The following is a 23620-nucleotide window of genomic DNA, read 5'->3' as shown; positions in this document are numbered from 1 at the left end:
ACATGACAGAAACCATTGCTAGCTTATCTGTTAATTACTGTCTACATGTCTATCTTCCAAATCCCTCAATCTTTTCTCTGCAAAATAATCTATTCCTTCCTAAATTTAGAGATGCTATAGGCCTTTATCACTTTCCTGGGAAATCTGATCCACTGTTTCATCATCTTTTGCATAAAGACATTAAATCGTGTTTGCATTTCCTCTCCTCTTCTGCAATTGAGTACATGGCATTTGCAGTAAAGTTCTTGATTAGTAGTGATGTGTCACAGTTCACATAGGGAGTCCAAGTTGTTGTGATGGTGTACATTATTTTTTAACATGCATGTTGTGATTTGGAGCTATGATTAGAAATGACAGAAATTCCAATGTTCTTTCCATTAATCTTTGTGGAACTCTCTTTCTTGGATACAGAACTGGCTCAAAGGTAGAAGACAGAGGGTGGTGATAGAGGTTTGTTTTTCAGATTGGAGGCCTGTGACCAGTGCAGTGCCGCAAGGATCGGTGCTGGTTCCACTACTTTTCATCATTTATATAAACGATTTGGATGTGAGCATAACTGGGATAGTTAGCAAGTTTGCAGATGACACCAAAATTGGAGGTGTAGTGGACAGCGAAGAAGGTTACCTCAGATTATAACGGGATCTTGATCAGATGGGCCAATGTGCTGAGAAGTGACAGACGAAGTTTAATTTAGGTAAATATGAGGTGCTGCATTTCGGGAAAGCAAATCTTAGCAGGACTTATACACTTAATGGTAAGGTCCTAGGGAGTGTTGCTGAACAAAGAGACCTTGGAGTGCAGGTTCATAGCTCCTTGAAAGTGGAATCACAGGTAGATAGCGTAGATAGTGAAGAAGGTGTTTGGTATGCTTTCCTTTATTTGTCAGAGAGTTGAGTACAGGAGTTGGGAGGTCATGTTGCAGCATTGGTTTGGCCATTGTTGGAATATTGTGTGCAATTCTGATCTCCTTCCTATCGGAGAGATGTTGTGAAACTTGAAAGGGTTTAGAAATTATTTACAAGGATGTTGCCAGGATTGGAGGATTTGAGCTACAGGGAGAGGCTGAATAGGCTGGGGCTGTTTTTCCCTGGAGCGTCAGAGGCTGAGGGGTAACTTACAATGGTTTATAAAATCATGAGGGACATGGATAGGCTAAATAGACAAAATCTTTTCCCTGGGGTGAGGGAGTCCAGAACTAGAAGGCATAGGTTTAGGGTGAGAGGGAAAATATATAAAAGAGACCTCAGGGACAACTTTTTCACTCAGATGGTGGTATGTGTATGGAATGAGCTGCCAGAGGAAGTGGTGGAGGCTGATACAATTGCAACATTTAAAAGGCATATGAATGGGAAGGGTTTGGAGGGATATGGGCTGGGTGCTGGCAGGTAGGACTAGATTGGGTTGGGATATCTGGTCGGCATGGACGAGTTGGACTGAAGGGTTTGTTTCCATGCTGTACATCTCTATGATTCTATGACTCTAAGTGGTTAACCAAGAATTATTCCTGTTGTTATCCATCTGCAATTGATATGTGCTATGAAAATTTGCAGGTTGAAACTCACACATTTCTCAGCTTGAGTGGGTCGAGAGACTGGAACTTCTCGCTCAGAGACAGGAACACTGTCCATTACACCATGTGACCTACATAGACTGGCTGACTATGTGAAATCATTATTAAGATTCAATTTTAATGCACCTTGCAATGTAAAACAAGGTTTTTTTCCAGAGTTGCTCTTTGTCAATATAACCATTTCCAGTTTGCTTGCCCCTCCTTGGAACTCAGATGGTGAATCCAAGTTTTAACATTCTTCACTGTGCCCTCTCTGATGATGGTAGAAGTGTACAGGGCAATAGTGTGACTAAACCGTACAAAATACTCCAGACGTGGCTTTTACAGGATGGCTACTATTTGCTGGGACACTGTACCCTTCTGCCTCTGAGTCCTAAATTGTACAATTCTCAGTCAAGATTGGAGTCAGGACTTAGATGTTTATTGGTTGTCATTAGATAACCTCCTTCCATTGAGGAACTGTTTGCCATGAAACCTAAAAGATCTCTTTGTGACAATGAGTCTCACTTGAAACAATATATCGTCTTTTCCTCAGCTACTGTGCGCCTATGTTTCAGGCTTCCAGCTTTCATGGTTTCTGATAGGAATATTCCACATCCAGTCTCCAATCCAAGACGTTTTAGTTGGACTGTCTCAGGTATGCAGTTGGAGTTATGCAGCTGGAGTTATGCAGCTGGAGTTATGCAGCTGGCCTCAGTTCCTACTGCCAAGAAGAGAATAAAATCACTTCTTATTTGCACTTCTGATTGCTCTCCATTGATCTCTCACTCAACTGTCCACGTATTAGGGCAATGTGAGACTCAAGTAGTCAGAGTGAACTGTGAAGACTTAAACATGAACTATACCATTGGTATAATCCTGAGGTACTCCAAGATTACTAGCCATCAGAGTTAATTCTTCACAGGAATATCAACCCATCTTACTTCATCTCACCCAACCTCCATATTATTCACTATGTGGTTAGTTAGCTTCCCTTAAAGAATTATATGCTAATTTAAATTGGAGGATTGATATTTGTTTATTCTATATTTGTGGTGCTGATGTCACTGGACCAGTAATTCAGAGAGCCAGGCTAATGCTTTAGGTTCAAATCCCACTATAGTAGCTGATGGAATATAAATTCAAATCATAAGAATAAACCCAAAAGCTAATCTAATTAATAATGACCATGAAGCTATCGTCAATTGTTGCAAAAACCCATTTGGTTCATTAGTGCCCTTTAGGGAAGGATTCCTTCTGTCCTTACCTGATCTGATCCATCTGTGGCTCCACCTCCACACTAATTGGAATGACTCATAACTCCCCACTGAAATGGCCCAGCAAACCATTCAGTTCAAGAGCAATTAGGGATGGCCAACAAGTGCTGGCCTTGCCCATTCCCCCTTTAAAGATGGTGTTTTGAATGTCAACTTGGGTTGAACATTCTATCATTGTGATAAAAAGTACAAGTGTTCACTGAATCGTGCAGAACCTGTCCAAAACAGTTCTGACACTCAAGGCCCCTTCATGACTGCTATAAACTGGAGTCATGAAAGTGGTTGCTTTTCCTTTGTTCTTCTTTGAGATAACAAGTTGCTTTTAACCTTTTCCTGGGACATAGTTAGGTGGATATTTTGTAAACAAAGGTCATGACTTCCCACTGATGAGATATTAAAAGCCACATCCATATGATTAGAAAGATCGGAAGTTGGTCACTCCAGATGTGAACATGCAGCTGAAGCAAGTCTGCATCTCACCAAGTAGTGGGTTTGCTGTCACTATCCTCTTTAGGCATAAGGATCTACAGGACCTGCTTGGTCTAGTGCAGTAGGGATAAACCACTTTCTGATCTAATTGGAAGATGCTTTTGTATTGAACAGAAAATAGCTTCTCAAATGTCAGTAACTAGCCCCAGGTTACGTTGACATGATAGACATTGTTTCAAAAGCTATTAGGAGGACCTGGATATCTGGTCTGACTCCTCTGAAATCCGAAGCTAATTTGTTCACAAATCCATATGATGTCCCAATAGTGGGTAGTACTTATGGCATTCCTCAGTATTAACCCTTTAAGATCTATATAGAAGCTACCTAAGCTTAGCAACTATTATGTGAGTGTCTGAGTGTTCCCTGAGCCACTGTATTATTGTACCTTGACTGTGCACATAATGGCATTTAATGCACATGGGTTAAAGACTCTGAATCAGAGACAATGTTATGACTGCTTCCCTTTTCAAAATGGTTATGTTTGAAAATGTCTTTTAGAATTTAAGGTAAATCAGAATGCCTGCAATCTGTGAAGGTGTGTGAATTTGTGTTGCTTTAGGCCCAGGAACAGGTCCATCAAGTTGATTAATGTAGGAACTGGGGACAGAAGTAAAACCAACCTGTTCAAAGTCAGGTGTGAGCTTTTAAACACTTGGGACACAAAGAAAAGGCAGCTTTTCTGACATACTCACAGACTCTCCAACTTGGATTTTTGCTATGACCAGAGCCTTTCTGTCATTGAGAAAAGAAGCAAGAGTCCTGTTCCTGAATATGACACTTACCCATTGGGGCAAGTCACATTTCATGCATTTGTGTTTCACAGAAATAGCTGCCCATATAAATCAGCAGCTGCTGCTCCTCAAGTCTGACTTTGATGACCTGGGCATGTGAAATATGATGTGCACAGATTAAACCTGGTAAGAGTAGGTCAAAACTTTATGGAGTCCTTTGGATAGGCTGAAAGATTGCCTTCAAGGGGAAAAGGTACCTTTACTGGATTTGTTTCTGGGACACCTTTGATTAAGATCAGGTACACTTTTGGACTGACAAGCTGCCCTTTGGAAGAGGTGAAGTGTGCTTTAGAATTCTGAAAGGTAGACATGAATGTACTTAAATAATATATATAAATTCATTGAAATTGTCAAAGCATCAAAAAGAACTGTTAAAGAAAAGCTCTCCATCTATCACGACATTTAATCTCCTGTCCTTTAAATACTTTTTTAAAAAATTGTGCCTGGAGTATTTAAAAAATGTTCTGCTTACATCACGAGGATTTTGAAAAATGATTATGATCCTTCCCAAATATGTGACTCTTATTGCAATACAATTCCACAGGTGCACAAATACCAACATGAAACTGATGGGCTGAATGGTCTGTTACCTGTACTGTAAATTCACCACTATTCTATGTAGTGATTGGAAGTCTTACGAAGAGAGGTCACTGTGATAAGTGCACACAGTAGAACAATTGTAATTAAATCCTGCACTAAATGAACTTAATGGCAATTTTGTACTTTCTATCTGTGCATCATGGACACCAAAGCATCTAGAATCTAGAGCACTGAGTCTAGAGGTCTAAAGTGTGCAGCTGGTAATTGCTGAAAATTTATATCTCACATACAATTATTGACTTATTCTGTAGTATCAGTTTGTGCACAATTGATGTACCAGTGTTTGTGAAAAATATACCTGAAGAACTCACAAACCAGGGCCCTGGGAAAGATTAACTGTGTGCTAATCTCTTCAGGTACCATGTACTTAACCATCCATGCCCCTTCTGCACCAAACCTATCTGGAACACTGTTAATGCAAGAATTGATCAAGTAATGCAATTCACTGTCAAAAGTGTGTCAGAGGAACTCCTGAACTATCTACAAAATCATGCTCTGGTCCTGGATCTGTGGGGCCTCCAAGGTAATAAAAGATCTTTGTGAGTCGAAGGTTGGTCTGGGGGACATGGATTTGAACTCATTGGCATTGGCATCAATACTGTTTTTAGGATGGGATGGGCTTCATCTGAATCATGCTCAGTGCAGAATCTTTGCAAATTGCATAACCAGCACTATGGGTAGGACTTTATATGAAATAGATGGATGGTGAATAGGCTTGGAAAATTATGGAAAATGTTAAAGGGGGAGGGCTCAACAAAAGTTAAAAAATCCAGAACAAGGAATAGGACATAAAGTATGGAAAGGGTCTGAAATCCAGCTTCAGGCACTGCAGATGAGGGGATAACGTGGGTGGCACGGTGGCACAGTGGTTAGCACTGCTGCCTCACAGCGCCAGAGACCCAGGTTCAATTCCCGCCTCAGGCGACTGACTGTGTGGAGTTTGCACGTTCTCCCCGTGTCTGTGTGGGTTTCCTCAGGGTGCTCTAGTTTCCTCCCACAATCCAAAGATGTGCAGATCAGGTGAATTGGCCATGCTAATGTTAGTGTTAGGTAAGTGTAGTGTTAGGCAAGGGGCAAATGTAGGGGTATGGGTGGGTTGCGCTTCGGCGGGTCGGTGTGGACTTGTTGGGCCGAAGGGCCTGTTTCCACACTGTAAGTAATCTAATCTAAAAAAAACTATGAGAAGGGGGGCAGTCAACGCAGGACTGAGCGTCTTGTACTTAAATACATGTGAAATTAGAAGTACAATGGGGATATAATAGAGACGTGGCTGCAAGGGATTCAGGCCTGGGAACAAAATCATATCTAATTGAAAGGAGAGGCAGATGGGCAGAACAACCCAGATGGCCTCCTTCTTTAAAGACCGCAATTTCCCCTCAGATGTGGTTGAGGATGCTCTCCACTGCATCTCCTCCACTTCCCGCACCTCCCCCCTTGAACCCCGCCCCTCCAGTCGCTACCAGGACAGAACCTCACTGGTCCTCACCTACCACCTCACCAACCTCCAAATACATCGTATCATCCTTCGTCATTTCCGCCACCTCCAAACGGACCCCACCACCAAGGATATATTTCCCTCCCCTCCCCTATCAGCATTCCGGAAAGACCACTCCATCCACGACTCCCTTGTCAGGTCCACACCCCCCACCAACCCAACCTCCACTCCCGGCACCTTCCGCTGCAACCGCAAGAAATGCAAAACCTGCACCCACACCTCCCCCCTCACTTCCCTCCAAGACCCCAAGGGATCCTTCCATATCTGTCACAAATTCACCTGCACCTCCACACACATCATTTATTGCATCCGCTGCACCCGATGTGGCCTCGTCTACATTGGGGAGACAGGCCACCTACTTGCGGAACGTTTCAGAGAACACCTCTGGGACACCCGCACCAACCAACCCAACCGCCCTGTGGCTGAACACTTTAACTCCCCCTCCCACTCCACCAAGGATATGCAGGTCCTTGGCCTCCTCCATCGCCAGACCATGGCAACACGATGCCTGGAGGAAGAGCGCCTCATCTTCTGCTTAGCAACCCTCCAACCACAAGGGATGAATGCAGATTTCTCCAGCTTCCTCATTTCCCCTCTCCCCACCTTATCTCAGTCCCAACCCTCGGACTCAGAACCGCCTTCTTGACCTGCAATCTTCTTCCGGACCTCTCTGCCCCCACACCCTCTCCGGCCTATCACCCTCACCCTAACTTCCTTCCACCTAGCGCATTCCCAATGCCCCTCCCCCAAGTCCCTCCTCCCTACCTTTTATCTTAGCCTGCTTGGCACACCCTCCTCATTCCTGAAGAAGGGCTTATGCCCGAAATATCGATTCTCCTGCTCCTTGGATGCTGCCTGACCTGCTGCACTTTTCCAGCAACACATTTTTCAGCTCTGATTTCCAGCATCTGCAGTCCTCACTTTCTCCTAGAAGGGTAAGGTTGCCGTGTTTATAAGAAATAAAATTAAATCAATTGTAAGAGCTGATAGAGAGTCAGAAAGTGTAGAATGTGTCTGGCTAAAGTTGAGGAACTGCAAAAGATAAAAGATCCTTGATGGTGGTAATGTACAGGCCTCTTAGTAGTCATCAGGATGTTGGAAGGAAAAATAATCAGGATATAGAAAAGGTATGTAGGAAGGCATGGTGAACTAGGAAAATCAGGTTGACAGCAGATCTCAAGAAAAGAAATCTACAAATGGCGATGGAATTACAGTATGGATGGACTGTGTTTTATAATTTCACATCATAGGAAAGAACAATATAAAGTCAGAAAAGTCTTTCCACTTAAAATGGTGATATGATATCAGGAACAATGAATTGAATAAGCATGAATGAGTTACTGTAGGCTCTACACTAAACTCTGGGCTCCAGACTCTATGCTGTAGCTATTGAAGGTGTTCTTGTGGGAATTGATTGCAAGGAATGATAGCCTTGATGAAGTATTAATCCTGATGAAGGGCTCTGGCCCGAAATGTCGAATTTCCTGTTCCTTGGATGCTGCCTGACCTGCTGTGCTTTAACCAGCAACACATTTTCAGCTCTGATCTCCAGCATCTGCAGACCTCACTTTTTACTTGATGAAGTATTACACTATTTGGTATTACAGGAGAAGTCACAATACAGAACATGGCTCATTAATTGTATGCCAATTGTAGTTAATTTTCTGTAAGTTGAAGGTGTTAATTTGGATTTTACTTGAGAAACATTTACTAAACCTGTATGTAGTAGAGTTTGGAAGCATGTGTTTATAATATTTCACACTGTAATTAAGTATAAAACTAAGTTAAGATCTAAAAATATAAATGTAAAAGTTAAAATAAAGTTTAATGATTTAGAAACACCAGCTAAGTTTGTTAGATAGCCTTTGGGCAGTCTAAGAAAGGAGATCTACATGTCTTAAGGTGTTTTAAGTTTTTACAATGTTATTCCAAAACTCACAGATGAGCAACACTGGTTAAAGCATTCTCCTTGCTCAGCCCAGAGAGAGAATCTGGCAACAATAGTTTTTTTTCATTTATTGTAATACTGTTACTGTCCTATGTGATCAGCATGTTGGTCAATGCCAAATAAAAGTTACAGGATTGTATTTTGTATTACGTTTTATTGTTTTTACATGTTGTGAAGAGGATTGCACAGAAATCAGTTCCCCTTTAGATGATATTGAACTCACTGATGAAGGCAGCATAATTATTGACTGTGTGAGACCACAACTGCCCAGTAGTGTGGTAAGTATACTTCACTTGCGCTCAAATTTTTTTCCAAAAATATATCCCAATAGAATTAATTTTAAAAGCATGTTGGTGTTCTGGCATAGCTGCACAGGGAATGGCTATATAACACATGAAAAGAAGTTTGTGGTTGGCCTTATAAATACTGTTCCAACTTGAACAAGAGGAATCACTGGAAATCATCCCCACTACTCTGCAAGCCATACCAGAAGTGTAAATCTCTTATTTAATCACTAAAATGGGCAAATTGTTTCTTTTTATTACTACTGTCCAGAGTAAAAGAGTGTTTCACTAGATTTCTTCAATAATTCTTTTATTATAAACAGTACTTAATCTTTAAACAAATGGAAAACTAGTTAACAACTTAGCTATAATCAGGAATTAAACTGTTCGCTCTGAGCCCCAAACAGACACATATAGAACAAGCCAGACAATACAGCTCTGCAGAACATGTATGTTTTTTTTAAAGGCAAATAAATTTGTGGGCCAAGAATCTGAATTCAAAGGATGAAATTGGATGACTTCTCACAATTTCCCATGTTTCCTTCGACAAGATCAAAATGCTGATTGCTATAGAATGATGGAAAATTTTCAAACTGGTCTTCAGATCAGATGGAAAATCAGTTTGGCTTAGGTTTTTGAATGGAATTAACTTCATAGAATCTCCTACAGTGTAGATGCAGGTCACTCAGTCTATTGAGTCACACCAACCCTCCAACGAGCACCCCAACCCCTTACTCTATTCCTGTAACCCTGCATTTTCCACGACTAATCCATCTGGCCTGCACACTATGGGCAATTTAGCATGGCCAATTCACCTGAACCACACATCATTAGACTGTGGGAGGAAACCAGAGCACTGGAGGCAATCTACGCAGGCACAGAGAGAAAATGCAACACAGTCATCTGAGGGTGGAATTGAACCCAGGTCCCTTGTGCTTGGGGCAGCAGTGCTAACCACTGAGCCACCATGCAGCTTCAGAATTTGTGAGGTAGTCTGGGATACTAATTTCTTTTGGACGTTTCTCAAGTTCTCAGAAATACTTTAGCCTGGAGAGAGATCTTGTTAGCTTGTCATGTTGTGAGGTGAGAAGACAGAGAGATCTTTTCAGCTGCAAGCTTCTTGTGGTCTTTTGTTCCTAGAGAGAAAAGGAACCACTCTACAAGGGTGTTGCTAGACAAACATCAGTGCATAGGCTACACTACTTCTAAACCAACTATTAAATCCATAATGAAAAATGAAATTGCTCAAAAAATGCAGCGGGTCTAGCAGCATCTGTGGAGAGAAAGCAGAGTTAACATTTCAGGTCCAGTGATCCTTCTTCAGAACAGGGTTGATTTCCAGCATCCCCAGTTCTTTAGTTGTTAATTAAATCCATAAACCTTATCTCTTAACTCTCTAACAAGTTTTGCTCAACTCCTTTCTAGTTACTTGTTTTCCAGTAAACAGCATTGGCTTACAGCATTCATTGAGCTGTTCATTTGATTTCCAAGAAATCAAAGTGAACTCCTTTTAAAACCACCTATAGTCCAAATAATTTAAAATCCTCCAGGTAGTTCTTAATTAAGAATATGTATTCCCAATACTACTGTCTCCTTGTGTTAGGACAAGAGAGGGTCAAGTAGCAGAAACTGCCATCTGCTGTTACAAACTTTTTTGGGTGGGTTGTAAATTTGTAATATGTAAACTGAGTCTATACATTTGCATTTACTGCAATTTCCCAATGATACAATTAACAATTGGTCTGGTAACTAACATCGACCAAAACATAAAATTATATGCAGACATTAATTGGTTAAATAATCAGAATGATTAATGGAACGTTGGCCTTTATAACACAAAGACTAGACTACGAAAGGAAGTTTTACTAAAGCCATACAAAACTTTGGTTGGACCAATTGTGGTATTTTGTGTACTGTTTTGTGCAGGGCATCTTTGAAAGAGTATATTAATTCATCTTGGAATAAGTACAGCACAAAGTCACCAGAATGTGATCAGGTCTCCAAGCATTAGATTATGAAGAGTGATGACATACATTATGGTTGTATTTCTTGGAACATAAGACCATAATACATAGGAGTGGAAGTAAGGCCATTCGGCCCATCGAGTCCACTCCGCCATTCAATCATGGCTGATGGGCATTTCAACTCCACTTACCCGCATTCTCCCAGTAGCCCTTAATTCCTTGTGACATCAAGAATTTATCAATCTCTACCTTGAAGACATTTAGTGTCCCGGCCTCCACTCTGCGGCAATGAATTCCACAGGCCAACCACTCTCTGGCTGAAGAAATGTCTCCGCATTTCTGTTCTGAACTGACCTCCTCTAATTCTAAGGCTGTGCCCATGGGTCCTAGTCTCCTTGCCTAACGGAAACAATTTCCTAGCGTCCACCCTTTCCAAGCCATGTATTATCTTGTAAGTTTCTATTAAATCTCCTCTTTATCTTCTAAACTCCAATGAATACAATCCCAGGATCCTCAGACGTTCCTTGTATGTTAACCTACCATTCCAGGGATCATCCGTGTGAATCTCCGCTGGACACATTCCAATGGCAGTATGTCCTTCCTGAGGTGTGGGGAACAAAACTGGACACAGTACTCCAAATGGGGCCTAACCAGAGCTTTATAAAGTCTCAGTAGCACAACAGTGCTTTTATATTCCAATCCTCTTGAGATAAATGACACCATTGCATTCGCTTTCTTAATCACGGACTCAACCTGCATGTTTACCTTTAGAGAACCCTCAACTAGCACTCCCAGATCCCTTTGTACTTTGGCTTTACGAATTTTCTCACTGTTTAGAAAGTAGTCTACGCTTTTATTCTTTTTTCCAAAGTGCAAGACCTCGCATTTGCTCACGTTGAATTCCATCAGCCATTTCCTGGACCACTCTCCCAAACTGTCTAGATCCTTCTGCAGCCTCCCCACTTCCTCAGTACTACCTGCCTGTCCACCTAACTTTGTATCATTGGCAAACTTTGCTAGAATGCCCCCAGTCCTTCATCCAGATCATTAATATATAATGTGAACAGCTGCGGCCCCAACACTGAACCCAGCAGGACACCGCTTGTCACCGGCTGCCATTCCGAAAAAGAACCTTTTATCCCAACTCTCTGCTTTCTGTCAGACAGTCACTCCACAATCCATACCAGTAGCTCACCATGGGCCCTCACCTTGATCAGCAGCCTCCCGTGTGGCACCTTATCAAAGGCCTAACATATAGAAGGTTAAGGGTGATATGCTTGATGGTTTTGAACATAGCAAATTTTGAGAAGTATTGTAGCTCAGTTTGAGGTTCTAGGTGTGGGTTTGCTTGCTGACCTCGAAGGTTCATTTCCCGATGTTTCGTCACCCTACTAGGTAACATCTTTAGTGGGCCTCTAGATGAAGCACTGCTGATAATTCCTGCTTTCAATTATATGTTTGGGTTTCTTTGGATTGGTGATGTCATTTCCTGTGGTGATGTCAGGACAAGCCAAACAAAGACACACACGAGAATTCCTAGAAGCATGACATTTCAACTGGAACTCTATCAAAAAACACATCGAGTTAGACTCCATCTACCACCCCCTGAGAAAAAAACAGGAAATGGCATCACCACAGGAAATTACATCACCAAGCTAAAGAAACCCAAACATATAAATAGAAAGCAGGAATTATCAGCAGTGCTTTGCCCGGAGGCCCAGTGAAGATGTTACCTAGTAGGGTGTCAAAACATCTGGAAATGAACCTTCCAGCTGAGTGAGCAAACCTACATCCAGGTTTTGAACATGTTGAAAGGAATTGATAAGATAAATAGAAATACACTATTATCACTTGTGGGGAGACTCTAGGGCAAGGGGAAATTACCTTCAAGTTGGAATTCCCACAATGTGTGATAGAAGTGTGGAACACAATGGCCATAAAAAAACAGTAGGTGATAAGTAGAAGGTTCGATCGTGGAAGCAAAACAGCTACAATTTTAGTTCTGATAGTGCTTCTAAATGCTGGAAAAAACATTATGATTTCCAGAACTTTGAAAATGTAAAACCTAACAACACTGATATATATTGATTTAATCAAATTCTTGACAAACATCCATAGAGTCATAAAGCACAGAAACAGATCCTTCGGTCCAACCAGTCCATGGTAATCATAATCCAAAACTAAACTAGTCCCACCTGCCTGCTCCTGGCCCATATCCCTCCAAACCTTTCCCATTCATGTACTTATCCAAATATCTTTTAAATGCTATAATTAGACCCATATCCATCACTTCCTCTGGAGGTTCATTCCACACGTGAACCACCCTCTGTGTAAAAAATATTTCCCCTCATGTTTTTTAAATCTCTTTCCTCTCACAGCATTTTCTCTGAATTTTACTTTTGACAAGCTGCACATTTTATTAAAATTGTGGAAGTAATTGTTGGCTGACCAGATTTTGTTTGTTACACACATATTTTGCAGGGAACTTAATAAAGGTTGGTAAACTAATAAAAATTGAATACATTCCGTTCATAATTTCACGATTAGATTTTCTGTCCAATTGCAGGAAATAGACGATGACCAGCTCTCGGAGCTTTACATCAAGTTATCGAAGTTGGAGCAAGAGATTGAACTTCTGAGAGATGTCAACAGAACCTTAAGAAAAGACAACGCCTCCATTAAGAGCACTTTAAGGAAAATGAGTGATGGTATGCAGAACCATCAGAGTGTGCTGTGATGCCGAATGCAAATTTGCTCAGACTGCACAGCTAACACTGTCTCACTAAGGCCTAATTTTGCAGCTTCTTTCTCTTACATATATAGAAATACGTGAACAGTAAAATATTTGAACCTGTTTATCCATTTTACTAAGTAATGGCTGTCGTGCACTCCATCTCCATTTACCTGTTTTTATTCCATATCACTCAATTCTCTTGCCTAACAAAACTTTTATCACTCTCAGTTTTAAAAATTTCTATTGACCCCATATTCACCACCATGCTGGAGGAGCATGTTCCAGGTTTCCCCCACTGCTCAATATGTGAGCAAATTGGCCTGGTTTTACTGCTAAATAACTTGGCTCTAATTTCTTGGGACAATGCCATACTATTCTGTAATTAAAAACAGAAATTAGTGAAAAAAAACTCAGCAGCTCTGGCAGCATCTGCAGAGAGAAATCAGAGTTAATGTTTCAGGTCCAATTCAGAAACCACCTTATTTTGTATTCCTCCACCAGAGGGAGTAGTTTCTTTATATTTACAGTACTTGGAATTATCGTTTTATGCTTGTGAGTTAGATCAGAGCTGAAAATGTGTTGCTGGAAAAGCGCAGCAGGTCAGGCAGCATCCAAGGAGCAGCAGAATCGACGTTTCGGGCATGAGCCCTTCTCCAGGAATGAGGAGAGTGTGCCAAGCAGACTAAGATAAAAGGTAGGGAGGAGGGACTTGGGGAAGGGACGTTGGAAATGCGATAGGTAAAAGGAGGTAAAGGTGAGGGTGATAGGCCGGAGTAGGGGGTGGGAGCGGAGAGGTCAGGAAGAAGATTGCAGGTTAGGAAGGTGGTGCTGAGTTCGAGGGTTGGGACTGAGACAAGGTGGGGCAAGGGGAAATGAGGAAACTGGAGAAATCTGAGTTCATCCCTTGTGGTTGGAGGGTTAACACCTTGTCTCAGTCCCAACCCTTGAACTCAGCACCACATTCCTAACCTGCAATCATCTTCCTGACCTCTCCACCCCCACCCCCTCTCCGGCCTATCACCCTCACCTTAACTTCCTTCCATCTATTGCATTTCCAACGCCCATCCCCCAGTCCCTCCTCCCTACCTTTTATCTCAGTCTGCTTGGCACACCTTCCTCATTCCTGAAGGAGGGCTCATGCCCGAAATGTCGATTCTCCTGCTCCTTGGATGCTGCCTGACCTGCTGCACTTTTCCAGCAACACATTTTCAGCTCTGACCTCCAGCACCTGCAGTCCTAACTTTCTCCTTGAGTTAGATTAGCCTTGATACTTCCAAATTCACAGAAAAATAAACCATGTTGGCACCTTGGCTTCATAATTGAACCCTTTAAACCCTGGAATAATTCTGAGTAATCTGCACTGTACCTTTTGAAGACAGAATCTCAGAATTGTTACAGCATGTTCCTGATGTCTGAAACTTTTGTCTGAAACATCGACTCTCCTGGTCGTCAGATGCTGCCTGACCTGCTTTTCCAGCGCCACACTTTTCGACTCTGACTCTCCAGCATTTGCAGTCCTCACTTTCTCATAGCACAGAAAGAGGCCATTCAGCCCATTGGTTTTGTACTAGTTATATTCCCTAGCTTCAATTTCCTTCCCTTTCCTCAAATCCCTATGTACTATTTCTATCTAAATAATCATCCAGTGCCTGCTTGATTGCCTCAATTGAACATGCCTCCATCATATTTGGATATTTATTTCTTAAGGGTCAGTTCCCAAGTTGAGTGATGCCTATACATGGTCAAACATCCTGTACAATAGAAGCATCAGGTCCTCAGTTCCCGATTCCAATTGAAGAACCAAAGGCCTAGCATTTTCCCAGTAATCAGAGAAAAATTGTCAATAGATTCGTTCCCAGAACTTATTGTCATAACCATCAGGATGCCCTACACATACTCAATGAACTGTAGAATAATATAGCTGTTGATATTAATCTAGCTCATGTCGATCCCTTTTAATTATTCAAGTTAAATTAAAATGCAGAGAAGCTTTGGTTTAAAAACTGAAACCAGAAAACACAAACAGAAATTGTTTCTGTTTAACTAGATTAAAGCTCTTGTTTAAATAGATTAAAGGGCACTTTAATTACAAGTTATCACTGAAGTTTTGTTCAGGATTTTGAGAGGCCAAGAAATTACAGGTATCAAGATTAAAACAAGTGCCAATTAGACAGAATAATTACAAGACGAAAGTAGCACTAAGTCTTTGTGGTATGCATCTGGGGCCATTGCTTGAGTTCCTTGCTGCTGAAATAAAGAGTTTATGCTTGAAGTCAGATTCAGTGGCTGAAAGTGGTCAAGGTAGTGGCAGCGGAGTAACTGCTCTGCGTTTGTGTTTCTGGTCTGTGGCTCACTCACTGCTTTCTTTTTTTATTTTTTCTTTTAACTTTTGCTCTTTGTCTTTTTGTTTTCTTTAAAAAGCCTTTATCGGCATCTTTGGCAGGGCAGGAGTGGGCGCGGCCCCAGCCTGCTGAGCATGTGTGATGGCGGCAAAGGAGACAGCTCCTGAAGGCATTGGCAGCAGCAAGAGTCATGGGGCAGGAGAGCAAGCCCAGCGCAGGCCTGGGGACGTAGATTGAGATCAGCATTGGGCGGGGGCAAGAGTGAGCCCCGTAAGGGGGGGGGAATGAGCCTGGTATGGGGGTGGAGGATAGTGAACCCAGTATGGGAGAGGGGAGGGAGAGTGAGCCCATTAAGTGAGGGGGGGGGGGGAAGGAGAGAGAGAGTGAGAACAGTATGGAAGACAGAGGGGAAGAGTGAAACCAGTGTAGGACGAGAGTGATGGGGGGGGGTGAAAAGTCAGCCCAATGCAGGGGGAGGGAAGGGGAGAAAGTGAGCCCAGTGCAGGGGTTTTGGGGGGGGGGGGCAGGGGAAAGAGAGTGATTTCAATGTGGGTGCAAGTGTGGGGATGGGCTGGGGAGGGAGAAGAGAATTAGCCGAGTGTGGAGGAGAGTGCAAGCCCTAAGGCTACATCAACGAGGTAGGCCTAGCAACAAAAGGTGCCATGTGAGAACCAGTGACTTTGACATGAGTTGGGGCTGGTGAGGCAGTGGTGGCTCTGAGCTGGTTCAGAATTCAAACATAGATGGACATCTCTTTAATCTATATGTTTCATTTTCTCTTACTCTTAAACCATCAAAATAGCACCTAATTATGGCAACAAATGAAAGTTTTTCAGTGTATTTTATTGTATTTCACTATAAAATGTTTTCTGTACTTGAATAGTTGTTATGATTTGGAGACGCCGGTGTTGGACTGGGGTGTACCAAGTTAAAAATCACACAACACCAGGTTATAGTCCCACAGGTTTATTTGGAAGCACAAGCTTTCAGAGCGCTGCTCCTTCATCAGATGGTTGTGGTGTATAAGATCATCAGACACAGAAGTTATAGCAAAAGTTTACAGTGTGATGTAACTGAAATTATATATTGAAAAAGACCTGGATTGTTTGTTAAGTCTCTCATCTTTAGAATGGGCATGTTGGTTTCAGTTCTTCCTATAAATTCCAGAACTTTCTTAAGTTACATTCTCAAGTGAACTTTAACATTAGGTGCCATGTTGGCCCAAATAATGCATTGAAGGTGTGGGGTGCCCAGTGTGAGGCTGTCTCTGCCACAATGTTCAGACTGATTCTAATCTTAAAAAAAGGGATTTACAGAATCTTACATGGATTCATGGAGTTTTTGAGCAAAGTAAAATGTAATTCTGCAAGTACAAATTCACCCCACAAATTTATGTGTATGTGTGTGCATGTTGCGGTGTGTGTGCGGGGGTATGAGTATCTGTGAGAGAGAGTGTGTATGTGTGTGAGTGTGAGTGTAAAGGGGTATAAGTCCGTGAGAGGGTGCATCTGTGAATATGGGTGTATAAATGTGTGCGTATGAGAGAGAGTTTGTGTATGAGAGAGGGTCTGTGTGAGTGTACGAGTCTGTAGGAGTGCATGTGTGGGTGTCTCTCTTGTCTATGTCTGTGTGTGTGTGTGTCTATGTAGTGCAGTGGGGTGACTTGTAGTGTGAAATGAACCCAAGGTCCTGGTTGAGGCCAAGCCCATGGGTACCGAACTTGGCTATCAGCTCCTGCTCGGCCACTTTATGTTGTTGCCTGTCCTGAAGTCTGCCTTGGAGGATGGTCCCCCCGAAGGTCTGAGGTCAAATGTCCCAGACCACTGAAGTGTTCTCCGACTGGGAGGGAACACTCCTGTCTGTTGATTGTTGTGCGATGTCCATTCATCTGTTGTCGTAGCCTCTGCTCAGTCTCGCCAATGTATCATGCCTCAGGGCATCTTTGCCTGCAGCGTATGAAACAGACAACGTTGACTGAGTCACATGAGTACCTTGCTATGTACACGGTGGGAGGTGTCCCCATGTGTAACAGTGGTATCCGTGTCGACACTGTCACATCTTGCAGCATCTACAGTGACAAGGTAGTATGGTGTTGCCCTGAAAGCCAGGCAGTTTGCTGTGAACAATGATCTGTTTGCGGTGTGGTGGTTCTTTAAAGGTGAGCAGTGGAGGTGTGGGGAAGATCTTGGTGAGGTGCTCATCCTCATTGATAATGGGTTGCTGACTGCAAAAAACATGGCGTAGTTTTTCGGCTCCTGGGAGGTGCTGGACAATGAAGGGTACCCTGTCGGTTGCAGCTCATTTCTGTCTCCTGAGGAGGTCATTACATTTTCTCACTGTGGCACGTCGGAACTGGCAGTCAATGAGTTGAGCATTGTACCCTGTTCTTATAAGCGCATTCCTGAGTACTTCCAAGTGCCCGTCACGTTCCTCCTCATCTGAACAGATCCTGTGTATGCATTGGGTTTGTCCGTAGGGGATGGCTGTTTTAATATATTTCGGGTGGAAGCTGGAGAAGTGCAGCACCGTGAGGTTTGCGTATAGTGAGGTGCTGAGGTGCCCGAGCTAGATGAAGATACAGGTGTCCAAGAATGAGACAGATAGTAGAGAGAGTTCCATGGTGAGTTTGATGGTGGGATGAAACTTGTTGATATCACTGTGTAGTTGTTTCAGTGTCTCCCCGCCCATGGGTCCAGAGAAAGAAAATGTCTTCAATATACCTGGTGTATAGTGTTGGTTGGAGGTCCTGTGTAAAGAAGAAGTCTTGTTCAAACCTGTGCATGAAAATGTTGGCATATTAGGTCCCTATGGCTGTTCAGTGTGTCTGGATGAAGAACTGGTTGTCAAAGGTAAAAATGTTGTGGTCAAGGATAAAGCAGATGAGTGGTAGGAGATTGGCAGTTGTTAGTGTTGAATACTGAGGCTGTTGCCACAATGCCGTCATTGTGGGGGAAGCTGGCATAGAGTGCTGAAACGTACATTGTGATGAGGAATGTTCCTGGTTCCTGGTGCTGAGTTTCTGTAAGAAATCTGTAGTGTCGTGACAGAAGCTGGGAGTGCCCTGTATGAAGGGTTTCAAAATGCCTTTGACATAGCCAGAGAGGTTCTCACACAGGGTCCCAATGTCTGATACAATGGGACTTCCTAATGTGTTGGCTTTGTGTATCTTCAGAAGGCAGTAGAAGTTGCCTATGCGAGAAGTACGTGGGATGAGGGCGTGTAGGGAACTCGGAAGGACTGGATCCAAAGTCCTGATCAATGTGTTTCGTTCACGGGTGTGCTGTTTGGTCAGATCAGCCGGTAGTTGCCTGTAGTGTCCCTGGTTGTTCAGTTGTCGGTACACTTCCTTGCAGTAATCTGTTCTATTCTGAATGACAATGGCTCCTCCTTTATCTGCTGGTTTGATGACAATGTTGTGATTGATTTGGAGAGCATATTTTGTGTTGCCTTGTGATCAGGTGATGTTTTGCTCTACCTTGTGGGAGTGGCTGATGGATCTGGCATTCATATACTTCCTGACAGTTTGAGCATACACGTCAAGCCCAGGGCAGCGACCCCCTGATGGGGTCCAAGCCGATTCCTTCTTCGGTCACCCCTCTACAGATCCCTGTGACGACTATTCTGGTTCCTCAGTGGGCTCACTGGGATCACTGCTGGCATCTTGAAAGAATTCCCAGAGTCTTATTTGTCTGACGAATCCCTCCATGTCTGCTGCAAGACCCATGGGGTCCATTTTGGTGGTGGGGCAAAAATTGAGACCCCTGCTAAGAACCTCAATCTCTTCCAGTTGAAGGCTGTGGTCTGATAAGTTGACGATCGACTTCCCGATGGTGATAACATTTTCCACTGTGGTGCCAGGGCAGGCATGGCTACTGCTGGTGGTGATGCCAAGTTTCTCCAGTTTCTTGTTCTTGGTGTGCATGTACATAGTGTTTGGCAATGCCTGTTGGCAATGTCCTGTGACTGTACTGCTGTATCCTGAGTGCAGGCTGAGTGTAGACTCCATCTTAACTTCCAGGTTGTGGCACCTGCTGTAGAGTTGGTGCACAAGATGATTGAGGAGTTTGCGAGAGGTGCAGTGGCAAAGTCTCTCCACGTAGTCTGTGTTGTAGGTGTTGAGTGGGTTCGTGATCCGTAATCCTTTTGGGATCTTTCCTGTGTTTCTGTAGACACATTATGTCTGTGTCAATATGTGCGATCTTGGAGATCCTCTCCACTTTGAGCTGGCGGTTAGTGGTGTTGATGGTAGTCATGATTTGGAGGTGTTGGTGTTGGACTGGGGTGTACCACATTAAAAATCACACAATCCCAAGTTATAGTACGACAGGTTTATTTGGAAGCACTAGCTTTCGGAGCGCTGCTCCTTTATCAGGTGGCTGTGGAGTATAAGATCATAGGACACAGAATTTATAGCAAAAGTTTATAGTGTGATGTAACTGAAATTATATATTGAGAAAGACCTAGATTGTTTGTTAAGTATCTCATCTTTAGAATGGGCATGTTGGTTTCAGTTCTTTCATATGTAAATTCCAAAACTTTCTTAAAATTTACTTGAGAATGTAACTTTAACAACAGGTGCCATGTTGGTCCAGATAATGCATTGAAGGTGTGACGTACCCTGTGTGAGGCTATCAGTGCCCCAATGTTTAGACCGATTCTAATTTTAAAAAGGGATTTACAGAATCTTATATGGATTCATGCAGTTTTGAGCAAAGTAAAATGTTTTTCTGCAAGTACAACTTCACCCCATAAACTTATATGTGCATGTGTTTGTTTCTAAGGGGGGCGGGGTGTAATGATTGCCTGTGAGAAAGTGTGTACATGTGTGTGTGTAAAGGGGTGTAAGTCTGTGAGAGGGTGCGTGAGAGTGTGGTAGTGTATGTGTGAGCATGTGAGAGAGAGCTTGTGTATGAGAGAGGGTCTGCATGAGTGTATGGGTCTGTAGGAGTGTATGTAGTGCAGTGGGGTCACCTGTAGTGTGATACGAACCCAAGGTCCCAATTGAGGCCATCCTGATGGGTACTAAACTTGGCTATCAGCCTCTGCTCAGCCACTTTGCATTGTTGCCTGTCCCGAAGTCCGCCTTGGAGGATGGTCACCTGAGGGTCCGAGGTTGAATGTCCCAGATCACTAACGTGTTCTCTGACTGGCAGGTACACTCCTGTCTGTTGATTACGTGGTGTCCATTCAACCGTTGCCGTAGCATGTGCTTGGTCTCACCGATGCACCATGGCTCAGGCATCCTTGCCTGCAGCATATGAGATAGACAACATTGACCCAGTCACATGAGTAATTTTAATTTTTGGTCTCATCTTACTTTTCCCTAGCCTCAAGGCCCGATGAGAAGTCTTTCCACCGAAAGAACGCAGAAGCCTTTGGCAGTAAGGGTACACCCAAGGCCAGTTATGAAGTTGACTTTGCCAAGGCTCTGAAAACATTTTACCAAAGCATGAACAGGGTACGGAACCAACTGCTAGGATTGAGGCGCCATCGACCACCGGTATGTTTGATGCAAATTTGTAAAATCTGCATGAAACAACTGATACGAAGACTAAATGATAAACCTTTGAAGAGTCACAGGACTTGAAACGTTAACTCTGCTTTCTTCTAGTGTATGGGTGCGAGAGATACTGACTTGCCCTTTCCCTTCTGTTCAGTCACAGTGTAAGTGTTTGCGGCTGCAGCTCCCACTATTGCAGAGTCCCATCAGTGGACACACCTCCCACTGGACAGTTTCTCAATCATATCAGACATTATGTATAAATTTCCATACCTGCAACAATTTGAGTTCATAGATGTTAATCTCTACATTGCAGGGTGATGATGACGTTGGAACACTGCGATTGTACCTGGACAACCAAACTCGGATGATAAGGGATTTTGGTGACTCTCTGGAATTGTGCATGAACACTCTGAAGAATGATGTCAGTCTCATTGTTAAAAAAAAGAAGGGGCACAACCTGTGGGGATCTGTGACCAAGTGAAGCCAGTTTTTTTTTAAAAACAATAAACAGTTGATCCTCTCCAGGGGAAACAAATTCTCTTTCCAAAACAAAGTTGTTTGTCTTAACAGGCTCAGAAAAGTCCAGCAACTTGTTTAATAAAAACGGTGAACTCGCTTCATTTTTCTATCAAGGGGGCATCTCCTCTCCAAACCTCTAGAACTTCCTACTTCCTTCTGAGGTCTCTGCCTTCCTCTCATTGTGGTTTCTCTTGCCTCAGACTTCCTCGGATCCATCGTTAACAGCAGCACTTTCAACCAAATCAACCCCAAACTCAATCATTCTCTTCCTAAACTTCTCCCATTCTTCTGAAGGTACTTCATTAAAAAAAATCAATATTTCGACCAAATGTTTGGTCTAATTCCACCTTCATTGGCTTAAAGGTGCCTACTTTTATCTGACAGTACTGTTGTGGAGCACCTTGAGATGTATTGCTTGTTAAAAATGCTATACAAATGCAAGTTGGTGTTTTGTTATTACTGTAAAGGAGAACATCTTAAGTGCTCAGCCAGACTTTCCTAATAAGGTCACTATTATAATGCAATTGTTAGAAAGGTGAATATAATCCCAAACGCAAGATGACAAACAAAGATTAAATTGCTGCAGGTTGTATCATACTTTTGTTAAAGTAGCATTATATTGTATTTTCTGAAACTTTCTTTCCCTAACTGTATTTTTCCGTGTTTTTGTCCATTGAGAGAGATTGTTCAAAGAGAAGTAAAACTCCAGAGAACAACTAAGCAGCTGCCAATCTCAAGAAACTCCCAGCAATCTAACTCCTAATTGATGTTAGGACCACTAGAGACAACTTCTCCACAGGATGACCTTGACAAGCAAACAGTATTAAAAGGACAGCCAGTTAAGCAACAACAGTTCTCAACCAAGCTTCACCTGAACACCAAGAGAGATCGAATTTAACTCAGAATTTAGTAATAACTCATCACAAAAGTTAAAATTGAAAGACACAATTTATCCTGATTTGCCTTGACTTTTTCAGTACCACTGGATGGGGATTTTCAAACATTGGTAATATAGAGAATCCTTCAACAATAGCAAGTAACCTTTGGTTTGGGATGCAGTGACACCAACAACAGAACTTCAGTTCCTGTACTGGCTGAGGTTACTGTGAATATCCTACCTACTCAACCTTGCCCTTTGCTTGAGACATGACCACCCTCAGGTTAAACCATAGTCCTATGGCCTGCTAGGACTAGGGTGACTTAATGTGCCCAAAGAAAGTATCAGAGCAGCAGTCATAAAAGTACAGGTAAAGTTGAACACAACCCCACGTTAACATCACAACTATGCTTTAAGACCTTAGGTTGGCCTTACTAACACTGGGTATTAGAAATGTTGACAACACTCAGCATTTCAAATAGGATAATCTGACAGCTTGAACAGAGTAACAATATTAGACAGTTGGATCAGGAGTCCCCTTGCAGTAAAAATTAACAAAGTACCTAATTACTTGCTATACCTAAATGCAAACATTTAATATACCTCCGTCACCCATTATCAAGTCTAAAATAGTCTGTTCCAGAACATATTGTTCTAACAAATGTTGAATACTAATTTGATCAATAAGATTAAAATTTCCCATTATTACATGTTTTGAAAACAAGCCCTTTTAACTGACTAATACTCTGTACCATTAGAAGGTGACTGCCTCAATCAATAACTTTTTTCTTTTGCCATTTATCTTCATCATAACTAATCCTACATTTAATCCTCCAAATCATGATCCTAATTACTGTACTGTTTCCAAAATAAACCTGTTGGACTATAACCTGCTGTTGTGAGATTTTTAACTTTGTACACCCCAGTCCAACACCGGCATCTCCAAATCATGTACTGATTTATCCTTTGTTAATAGAGTTATCCACCCCTTTCCTTTCTTCTTGATTTCCAAAAAAAGTGTTAAACACAAATAAGTAACAACCACAATAAGCCATTGATAGAATTTTTAATTTGGTTGATAGGGTGTCAGTGCTTTTGCCTGCATGATGTTCAGCTTGGAGTACTGTTGCAGCTGTTATAGGGTTAGGGTAAACTACCCAAAACATCAATTTCGCTGCTCCTTGGATGCTGCCTGAACTGCTGTGCTCTTCCAGCACCACTAATCCAGAATTAGGGTAAACTGCATTC

At 42.5% G+C, this 23620-nt stretch overlaps 1 protein-coding gene across 1 annotated transcript in view; it reads left to right on the top strand.

Annotated features, from left to right (window-relative positions):
- kif28 (kinesin family member 28) overlaps nucleotides 1-21457 on the top strand; it is a 71400-nt gene extending 49943 nt beyond the window's left edge. Inside the window, 3 exon segments of the mRNA XM_060830709.1 lie at nucleotides 12945-13105; nucleotides 20801-20973; nucleotides 21290-21457. Of these exon segments, the coding sequence (XP_060686692.1) occupies nucleotides 12945-13105; nucleotides 20801-20973; nucleotides 21290-21457 (502 nt within the window).
- Nucleotides 21458-23620: the final 2163 nt, after the last annotated feature.

This window comes from Hemiscyllium ocellatum, chromosome 10, assembly GCF_020745735.1.
Source record: "Hemiscyllium ocellatum isolate sHemOce1 chromosome 10, sHemOce1.pat.X.cur, whole genome shotgun sequence".
Classification (NCBI taxonomy): Eukaryota; Metazoa; Chordata; class Chondrichthyes; order Orectolobiformes; family Hemiscylliidae; genus Hemiscyllium; species Hemiscyllium ocellatum.
The sequence above is the reverse complement of the archived record's forward strand: the minus strand, read 5'-3'. Positions and strand labels throughout refer to the sequence as shown.